The 12008-nt window shown below is 33.8% G+C and overlaps 1 protein-coding gene across 2 annotated transcripts in view; it reads left to right on the top strand.

Moving 5' to 3' along the window:
- Positions 1-11702, top strand: part of LOC149802565 (sphingomyelin synthase-related protein 1-like) — a 29914-nt gene extending 18212 nt beyond the window's left edge. For both annotated transcript variants that reach the window (XM_089951833.1, XM_089951834.1), the window contains exons 4-5: positions 6689-6839; positions 8949-11702. In XM_089951833.1, the coding sequence (XP_089807959.1) occupies positions 6689-6839; positions 8949-9283 (486 nt within the window). In that variant the 3' untranslated portion in view covers positions 9284-11702. The remainder of the gene's footprint in view (positions 1-6688; positions 6840-8948) is intronic.
- Positions 11703-12008: the final 306 nt, after the last annotated feature.

The following is a 12008-nucleotide window of genomic DNA, read 5'->3' as shown; positions in this document are numbered from 1 at the left end:
GTTCTTCCTCCACCATTAATACTGACCGCCATGCATAGTCTGTTGTGTGCTGAAAAATGGTGTTAAACCCCACAACAACAACAACAACCAATTACTAACTGGAGGAGGGAATTTTCACCTTGGAATTGGGATTAGTGCCATGAGTTGAGATGGCAGTATAATAATAGCAAGTATTACATAACTAAATTTTTACCTGCAAAAAAACAAAATTTCTTACGTGATTTTTATCATAAATAGAATATACATGTAGGTTTACATTATAAAGTTCTATGACAGGTTCCAATATTAGCAAAATCAGTGTACATTAATAAGGTGGTCTTGCATCAGATTGGATGCACTTGTTACATTTTGGATATCCTATTTTTGATATAGTTTTTATTAAATTTAAACTATGGACTTTTATTACCAAAATCTTTGGTCTTTTAATAATGACCAAGATTATTGAGACAGTCTTCAGTCTGATTCACTGAGCATGTCACTATGCTGAAGATGATATTTATGGTCAAATAAAATTTGGAATGTGTGCTTCTGTCATCAAGATCTTGGAATAATTCATTAGAGAGTGTGATCAATGCTTCACTGGCATTGCATCTGATTCTTTGAGCTTGTTACCAATGTGGATATGATAATTTTGATCCAGTTTTAGTTTAACTTGAAATGTAGAATTGCATCAGTTAGACTTTGGATGAATTCAGTAGTGCACATGATATAATGTAGATTAATGAGGGTATCTTGTATCTGATTGGCTGAGATTGTTATCACTATGGAAGCCACATTTCTGATCTATTTGTAATCAAACTTGGAATATTGACATGTATCATCAAGATCTCAGAACTCAAATGAGTTTGCTTCTGAGTTGTTAGACATTGTGATGAGTTTGCTAATGAGCTCTTCAGGCATTCTAATGAGTTTGCTTATGAACTGTTCAGACATTCTGATGAGTTGCTTATGAGCTGTTCAGGCATTCCAATGAGTCTGTTTATGAGTTGTTCAGGCATTCCAATGAATTTGCTAATGATCTGTTCAGGCATCCTAATGAGTTTGCTTGTGAGCTATTCAGGCATTCCAATGAGTTTGCTTATGAGTTGTTCAGGCATTCTAATGAATTTGCTAATGAGCTCTATAGGCATTCTAATGAGTTTGCTTATGAGCTGTTCATGCAGTCTATTGAGTTTGCTTATGAGCTGTTCAGGCATTCTAATGAGTTTGCTTGTGTGTCTGTGTGTATTATGTGTGTGATTCAGATTTTTAATGTAGCTTTAACAATTTTTCAGTCATATCGCTATGATGTTTGCAGTGTGGCAGATTATAGTGATGTCTAGCGCTGGGGCATGATGCCACAGACATGTAGCATGATGTTCCACCCAGTCACATTATCTTGACGCCAGGCCAACCAGTCCTAACACAAACCTCTTAATGCTGAGTGCCTAGTGAGGCAGCTGTTGGTACCATTTTTTTAAAGTCTTTGTTATGACTAAACCAGGGTTTGAACCCATGACTTACCTCATCCGAAGTGGATGCTCTAACCACTAGGCCACCGAAGCAGTTAGTTTACTTATGAGATGTTGAGGCCTTCTAAAGAGTTGGCTTATGAGATGTTGAGGCCTTCTAAAGAGTTTGCATATGAGCTGTTCAGGCATTCTGATGAGTATACTTATGAGTTGTTTGATGTTATGATTCTAAGCTCTTACAAAAAGCAACAGAAAAGAGTGAAGACAACAAGGTTTGTAAAATTTGACAAATAATTTATTTCTCTAGAATATCAAGAGAAAAATGGGAGAGAAAAAATCAAATAAAAAAAATCCAAGAATTAAAAAATAGAAGTCATAGGAATAAAAGGTCCTGAATGAAACTGAGTTTGAATCCCAATGAAATCCAAAATGGAAGATGACATCTGTTGTAACCAGCAAAGTGATGTTGTGTCAACAGTTTCTTGTTGAATCACAGAAAATATTATTCCTGTTTTGAATTCAGTATAACTTCCAATAATTGTTTTTATCCAAGAATTTTGTTAGAGCACTTATGTATTTCCAGGGAAAAGAATCACTTAAAATTCAATAAAATAAAATTTCAACTCAAACTGGTCACAACATATGTTTGGAGCCCGACTGAACAATCTCTATTAATACAACAATTATACACAAGTTTAAGATGCAAAACAGATTCCCAGTTGGGGGTCAAGAGTTCATCTTTCCAGAAGGAATGGAAGTTTGTTACATGATAATTATCACATCATCCAGGTATGGCCTTGACTTAACTTAATAATTCTTACTCTGAGAAAAAATATATAAATGCATTTTTTTTAAATTGTTCACCAGAACTGTCACTGGTTCTCAATCACGGTCAGAAACTAGATACAGTGTTTCTCTTATTAGGTGTTTATCAATAAATTTTAAAAAATCATGTCATACAGAACTGAACTTAATTCTGAAAAAAAATCAAGTCCATTAAACAATATTACATTATAATAGCATGTAACAGAATAAAAAAATTTTTTAAACTAACAAACAAATAATTAAATGAAATCAAATATACATAACATCAGGCATTCCAGTGAGATTGCTTATGAGCTGTTCAGGCATTCCAGTGAGTTTGCTTATGAGCTAGGCCAGTGCTGTCCAACCTGCAGCCCGCAGGCCACATGCGGCCCACAGGCTGATTTTAAATGGCTCACCAAAGCTCGAGCAGCTATATAGTCGTTTCTTTTCAGTTTTCTGCTGTGGCCCTCGGCTTCAAGAAAAACATTTTTCAGTGGCACATGGTGTCAAAAAGGTTGGACAGCACTGAGCTAGGCATTCTGATGAGTTTGCTTATGAGCTGTTCAGGCATTCCAATGAGTTTGTGCTGTTCACGCATTCTGATGAGTCTGCTTATGAGCTGTTCAGGCATTCCGATGAGTTTGCGCTGTTCAGGCATTCCTATGAATTTACTTATGAGCTGTTCAGGCATTCCAATAAGTTTGCTTGAGGGCTGTTCAGGCATTCCAATGAGTTTGCTTATGAGCTGTTCAGGCATTCCAATGAGTTTGCTTATGAGCTGTTCAGGCATTCCAATGAGTTTGCTTATGAGCTATTCAGGCATTCTGTTGAGTTTGCTTATGAGATGTTCAGGCATTCCAGTGAGTTTGCTTATGAGCTGTTCAGGCATTCCGATGAGTTTGCTTGAGCGCTGTTCAGGCATTCCGATGTGTTTGCTTGAGAGCTGTTCAGGCATTCCAATGAGTTTGCTTATGAGATGATCAGGCATTTCATTGAAGTGATTGGCTGAGCTTCTTACCACCATGGGAGCCATATTTCTTACCTGAGTATAGTTAAATTTGGAAAATACACTTAAATCATCAAAATCTCTGATGGGTACAAATATGAGCATGATCCACACATATTAATGATCTTGTGTCTGTTTGGCAGAATTTGCAACTTTATTTCTAATCAAATTTTTCTCACTCTTGGTAAGTAGGCTTATATCATCAAGATATCCACTAGGTTTTATTATGAGCAAGAAGTGTGCATATTAATGAGGTGATTTTGCATCTGACTGACAGTACTTCTTTACATCAGTTGGATATTTTCATCAAGACATTGACAAATCCTAGCAGGAATAAGACTTGTGAGGTGATCTTGCATCTCTTTGAGTTTTTTTGCAGCTCTGTTTTTGAAAGGACTTTTATCAGACTTATATATTAATGGTGTGATCTTGCATTTGAATATTAGGTTTTATTCTTCTCCCCCTCCCCTCCCTCCACCTTTCATTGCTTGCTCACTTGGGGATTTGGAATAGAACCAATTTACTCTCCAACATGTCATAACAGTCATCTGATGGCTACATTTTGTCATAACAGTCATCTGATGGCTACTTTTTGGCTCTGAGTTTCATCCTGTAATGAAAATGTGTTATGCTTGTTAAACGGGTTTGTGCCGAAAATTAGACTGTATTTAAAGGAATTTAATCCCCATTTTTATATAACTCTACTGGTGATATACTAGAAGAGCTTAAGGGATGTTTCTTTTTGGTGGAAGTTGATTGCAAATGGGGAATGAGTAAATAAGAAATGTTTAGGAACATGTGACTTCACTGCTAATTCTAATTATTGCATAAATCTGTGATAAATGCTTCTTTACTGGATGACAGACATGTGATTTGTGATAGTTCATAATTTTACACTTTTATGTTGTCATTAACGTCTTTGTGCTGTTATGATGGATTGTTTTAAAATGATTTTTTATCAGCTGAAATAGCATACTCAAATTTTTAACAGATTAAAATTTATGGCAATATTTCAAAATCTTGTAATAAAACAATTTGGAACCTTTGGTGGTTTATTATTAATTAAATCTGTCTTACAATGTACTTTAGACCAAGTTCAATTCATTTTATGTTAACGTAACTAATATTTTTCCATATTAAATATAGGCAAGGTTATATTATAGCCAAAATTGTTCACATACTGTAGCCAATTGTGACATGAGACCACTTTTGTTTGCAGAAAACATGGCATCTGGAGATAGTAATTGCAGTGTAATCAAAATCACAATATTTTAGATTTTGAAGACATTCCAGTGTGGTTCCAATGTCATTGGTATAGCATTCCAGTGTGGTTCCAATGTCCTTGGGATAGCATTCAAGTGTGGTTCCAATGTCCTTGGGATAGCATTCCAGTGTGGTTCCAATGTCCTTGGGATAGCATTCCAGTGTGGTTCCAATGTCCTTGGTATAGCATTCCAATGTGGTTCCAATGTCTTTGATATAGAAGCCAATGTGGATTGTAAAGAAAGTTGGTTAAAGGCATTAACTGGGTAATTATCAACTCCATGTCAGTTTCACTGAGATCTCAAAAACCTTGCTGGATTGGATGGAGATAGCTTTGTTCTTTGCAGTCCAGAGTTGCTTTTGCTAAAAAAGTAAATACAGTTCCTTTATTGAAACCAGAAGAATGTATTCAGATAATGATAATGCATGATTAATTAAAAACAAGTAAATGCATGATTATTTACAAACATGTAAATGCATGATTATTTACAAACATGTAAATGCATGATTATTTACAGACATGTAAATGCATGATTACTTGTAGACATGTAATGCATGATTGCTTTATAGACCTGTAAATGCATGATTACTTACAGCCATGTAAATGCATGATTGCATATAAACATGGAAATGCATTGGTTAGTTAGAGACATGTAAATGCATTATTACATACAGACATGTAAATGCATGATTACATACAGACATGTAAATGCATAACTATGGATTATTACTTACAGATGTAAATGCATGATTACTTACAAACATGTAGTGCATGATTACTTACAGACATGTAGTGCATGGTTACTTACAGACATGTGACTGCATGATTACTTACAGACATGTAGTGCATGATTACTTACAAACATGTAGTCCGTGATTACTTACAGACATGTAATGCGTGATTACTTTCAGACATGTAATGCGTGATTACTTTCAGAAATGTAAATGCATGATTTCTTAAAGACATTTAAATGTATGATTTTCACTTTCAGACATGTAAATGCATCATTATCTAAATGAACAAAAGAGTACTAGATCATATTTTCATTGCCATGAATACTTAATCCATTCAAGACAATATGTTGTCATAAAAAAGTAACCATGAAAGGGGTTCCCTTTATGACACATTTATATGAGCAGCTTCTTTGAAATTCATTTTCATGAATAAAAGAATGTTACTTTTAAGTTATACCATTATTATGCCGTTTTTAGCTGTACTGGTCATAGACTAAAAGAGCATATGGGATGGGCTAATGTCCATCATCCATCCATCCAACTTTATATTCATCCTAAGGTCTAGTCTTCCCTAAATGAACATGATGCTGCTTGGACATCCAATATTATCACCACAAGAGCCATCTTCGTATCACTACTCCTCCTGAATGGATGGACATATCAACATGGGGTTTTAGCTGAAAGACTTTTTTATGATGTCTAGTTGGAAATGAAAATGACACAATTTGTCTCTCAGCAAAGCCATTTTGGCAGCCATCTTGAAAATCATGCTGTTGCTACTCCTTACAGCTAATATGGATGCCACAGCAAAATTTAAAAATCTTGTTATTGATCAGAAATATCAGAGATGGTTTCAACACTCATCAGTTACTATAAAGAAGAAATGGTCTAATCTTCATTTCCAGGAGTATTCCCAGGTGGTTGAGTGGTCTAAGGTGTTCATGTTTACAGATATGACATCTCACCTCTGTCCATGTGTATTCAAGTCTCAATCTCAGCCAGCATGGTTATGAGAGAAAGCTTGCCAGTGGCTTCCAATGGGTCACTAGCTCTTGTCAGGATTTTCCCTGGTTCTCATTCCACCAGATATATCCTGGCCACCATGTATAGTCTATAATGTGCTGAAAAAAAGTGTTAAATTCATAATAACAGTTTCATAAATTCTTTTCAGTGAGTTGAGCATCAGTCCTTTCAAGGGACTCATGTTATTTTAATGATGTGTACAGATTCAGGTTTATTTCATTTTGTTTAAAGCACATAATAAATGGGTTTCTAATTTGTATTGAAGAAATATTCATATGGACTTGCAAGTGCATTAGCTATTGAATTTCAACATTGTTCCCATGCTTATATACTTCAAATTCATATCAGTCAGTATGAAGTATATTTATTATTATCATGTCAGTGTTGTGTTGTTTTTCTCTAGAAATATCCAGATATGTGGACCAAGTTGCAGAGAACCTATGAGATTTGGAGCGGATTTGGGATGTCATTACAGGGTGTGAGGAGCTGCGGGGACTACATGTTCAGTGGTCACACTGTCTGCATCACAATGCTTAACTTCTTCATTACGGAGTGTAAGTGACAGTTCCTTGATCCTTCAGTCAAAGTCTGCATGTTATAATACATTGTAATGCACAAACTCAGATGGAACCAAAAGTTGGATGTCTTATCAGCTAATGTCAAAGAACTGACATATCAGACACTATAGTTTTTAGGTGAGTTTGAGCATAACGATGTTTTCTTAACCTCCAGGCCAGCTTAAATTTCAGTAACCTCTAGGCTAGTTTAAATTTCTATAACCTTTAGGCCAGCTTAAATTTCTGTAACCTCTAGGACAGCTTAAATTTCTGTAACCTCTAGGACAGCATAAATTTCTGTAACCTCCAGGCCAGCTTAAATTTCTGTAACCTCTTAGCTTAAATTTCTGTAACCTACAGGACCAGGACAGCTTAAATTTCTTTAACCTCCAAGCCAGTTTAATTTATATTTTTTTCATTTTTGTGCTGAGCTAATTAGAAGTTACTTTTCAATGGTAAGTCCTTTGTAATTGGTTGATATGAAATCTCAAAAAAAACCTCAGAAGTTTGACCCCATGTTCTTAGACTTTTGAGCACAAAACTCAGCCTGAAGCTCAAAGTATAACTAAAAATGGACAATTGATGACTTCAGATGGAATGAACTTAGAATCATAAAAGTGTTAACATTGTATTAACTTCATTATTTTATGTATATTTGATTTAATTTAATTGTTTGTTTGTTAGTTTTAAATGATTTTTATTCCATTACATGCTATTGTAATGTAACTTTATTTACTGGATTTGACATTTTCCAGAAATTCATTTTGACCTGACTGTTTTTGTAAACACCTAATAATAGAAACTTTGTATCTAATGCTGACCTAGTTCCTGACCTTGATTCAGAATCAATAAGAGTTGAAGTAAACAATTTTTTAAAATTTTTTTAAAAATTCTCTCATAATGTAAAGTTCATAAAGTGAAATTGAGGCCATACTGGGAGTATATGATGTTAGGCATGTAAAAAGCTTATGCATTGTTCTAGAAGGGTGATCATGTCACCCTCATACAGGAATCTGTTTTGCATCTTAAATTAGTGTATAACTGTTTTCTAAAGAGAATTTGGGCAGTCAGACTTTAAACCATTGACACTTAAAGGTGTTTTGTTGTGACCAGTTTAGTTGAATTTTTTATTTTTCTTCAAATTATTTGGATTTCAAGAGATTGTTTTTCCCTGGAAATACTTGTGATCTAAATTAATTCTTGGACAAGGACAGTTATTGAAATTTACACAGAATTCAAACACTGGAATATTATTTTTTGTGATTCAACAAAGAACTGTTGACATATCAGTATGACGCTGACCACAGCATACGTCATCACCTTCCATTTTGGATTTCATCAGGATTCGCACTCAGTTTCATTAGGACTTTTTATTACTAGGACTTATATTTTTAATTCTTGGATTATTTTTGGATTTGATTTGTAGAACTGTAAGTTCTTTTTCTCATTTTTAGCTTGTTTTTCTAGGGAAATAAATTTTTTGTTAAATTTTACAAAGCTTGTTGTCTTCACTCTTTTCTTGTTACATTTTATAAGAGCCTAAACACATAACAATTAGCATACCAAATCTCAAGGATCTATTTATATTCCAAACATGAGTGAGAAAAGTATTATTTTTTGGAAACTTGTCTTTCACATGCAAAATGTTTTCAAAAGGACAGTATCATGGTTTCCTTAGCCTTTAAAGGATGGTACTACCAGTACAGTGTCATGGTTTTAAAGCCATTAAAGGATGGTACTACCAGTACAGTGTCATAGTTTTAAAACCATTAAAGGATGGTACTACCAGTACAGTGTCATGGTTTTAAAACCATTAAAGGATGGTACTACCAGTATAGTGTCATAGTTTTAAAGCCATTAAAGGATGGTGCAGTACAGTGTCATAGTTTTTATCACCTTCTTGGTCTAAATTCCTACCACCATGCTTAGAACCAAATAAACACAAAATTGCAGTTTCACTGATCATGTGAATATTATCAATTTTTTCTTCAAAATGAAGTTAATTGCTTGAATTAGTTACATGAAAAATTTATCACAAAAATTGTCTGAGAATGAACTATTATTGAAAGAAACCTTCATTTTATCATGTTTGTATTTCTTTTTCAGATACTCCAAGAAGGGTTTACATGCTTCATACCTTCACATGGGTTGCAAATATATTTGGGATTTTTTTCATCCTAGCAGCTCATGAACATTATTCTATCGATGTTTTCATAGCCTTCTACATCACAAGTCGTCTGTTCCTATATTACCACACCCTTGCAAACAATAGATCATTAATGCTGCGTGATATGAATCGTAGAAGAGTATGGTTTCCTCTCTTCTCTTACTTCGAATCAAAATGTGATGGAATTGTTCCAAATGAATTTGAGTGGCCGCTTCTTTGGCCAAAGTCTTTTTGTTCCTACTTTGAAAGAAAAAGGAAGAGACATTTAAACTGATATTATCAGTCTTATTATGATAACAGGATTGAAGAGCAATCTGAACAAAAACCATGTCGTTGATTATGATTTTACATAATCACTTTCAAACAATCATGATAGTATTATCAGTGTAGAAAGTTTCCATCACCTTATACTTTCTTATAAGCACAGTCAAACTGCAAACAGTATAATGCACCAGGAGATCTAGGTCTGTGTTGATTGTAACATTGATTACTCCAACAAACTGCATAGACCCAGATTTGCTGGTGCATAATGCCCCAGAAGATCTGGGTCTGTAGAGTTTGCAGTTGGACTCAACTTGTAAGCGAGTATATTTGGTAACATATTTATCTTTGAATCATATTCTGCAAACAGTATTGTAGCACAATACATTATGTTTTACCTGTATCATACATAGCTTATTTTACGACGCATACTGCAAATGGCTAAATTCAACAGCTGCCAGTCACTTAGACCAGTCTTTATATAATCTGGTTGTTGCATTGAAGTCTTTCCATTCAGCTATGTCATTTACTGATTATAATGTATAATAGATTGGTTTTGATAAATCAGTCATCAATCAATTGTAAAATTTGGACAGATTTCCATCACTAAGTCAATAAACTGTTTCAAATTTAGTGAGTAGTAGTAAAATTAATTAGTAATTAACAGCTAAGTGTACACCATATTTCTCCATAGTCTGTGGCATGAAAAATATTCCAGACATATTTATGTGCTGTATATGTGAAAAATTTATGCTAGTGTAATTTGTATCATTAAAAAAGTCTTTTTTTTTCCCAGCAGATATTGTGTCTGGTGTGACGGTTATTAATATCTTGATGAATCAGTTTTTTTGCCACAAAATTCAAACATACTTATAAAACATTTTTGAATGGTTCATTGTGTGATTCATGTGTAGTAATATTGAAATTTATTGTGAAGAACTTTAAATATTGTATCATCTGCCATCAATCATATGAACAAATCTGATCTGCATTCTAGAAGTTGTATCTGCAGAAATCTCAAGCTCTAGTTGAAGCATAAAACCCCCAAATCAGATGTAATACATAATTTAAATTTAACATGCTAATAGAGGATGTTAAACTCCTGCCCAAATCAGATTTAATATGTAATTGAAATTTAGCACTCTAGTAGAGGATGTGAAGATCAGGATATCCTAAAAGTTCCATGTTTTGAACTTCATTCTAATGTTATTTCAAGAGTGTGAAAGTTTTTCTACTTTGAACTTGATAATACTGGGTGAAGCCTCACATTCCAAAGCTGTCTGAGCAAACAGTTTAAACTTTGACTCAAATATCAAAAAGTTTTAATGATCTGTAATTTGCTTCAAGAGAAGCTAGATTCACAAAGGGTTTGGATACTTAGTAATTATTTCTTCCTCTACACGTAAGCCAGAATTTAAATGCGATTGAGCAGCAGTAAATATGATTTTTAATTCTGAGTTTTGAGCCTTGATTTCACTTTCTGTGCTCAGACAGTATTGTGACTATGGGACCGGACCCTATAGTCACAAAACAGTACAAATTTAAACTTGGACTAAAAGTGTCGGATGCTTATAATATCTATTATCATTGAAATTTGGCACGTATTTTGGTATTCACACAGTAAGATAATGCCAAACATTTCTTAACTCTAGTTCCAATGGGGAGAAGTGTTACAAAATCAAAGTTTAAAGTTCAGTTTTTATGGTCAGACACCTTGACAGCGGTGCCAGGTCTATACTATTCACTAAATCGTATGTAGATGTTAACTTGCTGGTACATATTTTGATTCAGCTTTAAACTGGTTACAATTTGGTGTAGCTTTTTAAAAAACCGTCATGGAAATTTTATTTTCTCTCATGCAGATGTAAGAAGACATTGACTTTATAGATTGTTTCTTGTTCAGACCTTAGTCATTTCAGTTTGAACTCAGAAACTCGTCAGATAATTAAATATGTAGTGAAAACTTTACTTTTGTAACATGTCCATCACAGTCACCTGCTTTTAGCCTAAATTTGTCTGAGTGAGCTTTGTTGGAGATGGACCAGTCTTTTCTATCTATTCCCCATTTTGTGTGAACCATTTAGGTTTCAAGGACCACCTGGACCAGTATATATAATATAAACATGAAAGCATATTATATTTACTTTGTGCTTGATTCATACATAACTGATTTTTTTAAAAATATATAAAATACATAACCTTTTATCTTTTAAATTGATTCTTCATCATGCACTGTCTTTTTAAAATTTCCAGAGAGTGAGTTTTCAAGCTTATTGCATTTAAGTGGTTTTCTTTTGCTACATGTCTCTCTAATGTATTAGTGTGAATATTATAAGTACATTTAGTCAATGAATTGATTTTATGTTGATAAATACAAACTTTACATTTCATTACACAATCTTCTTGTGCTCAAAAATAAACCATTATGAATATTGTGACTTCAGTCATTAACATTAATTTGTAAAAAAGTGACTTCATTTCTGCAGTCTGATGGGATAAATAAGTATCCAGTTATGTTTCAGATGGGATAAATTAGTATCCAGTTATGTTTCAGATGGGATAAATTAGTATCCAGTTATGTTTCAGATGGGATAAATTAGTATCCAGTTATGTTTCAGATGGGATAAATTAGTATCCAGTTATGTTTCAGATGGGATAAATTAGTATCCAGTTATGTTTCAGATGGGATAAATTAGTATCCAGTTATGTTTCAGATGAAATGGCCATGTCTTTAGACT

The sequence above is a fragment of the Sinohyriopsis cumingii genome, chromosome 3 (assembly GCF_028554795.1).
Source record: "Sinohyriopsis cumingii isolate HCF-2022 chromosome 3, ASM2855479v2, whole genome shotgun sequence".
NCBI classification, from domain to species: domain Eukaryota; kingdom Metazoa; phylum Mollusca; class Bivalvia; order Unionida; family Unionidae; genus Sinohyriopsis; species Sinohyriopsis cumingii.
This window is presented reverse-complemented; position numbering and strand designations above follow the sequence as displayed.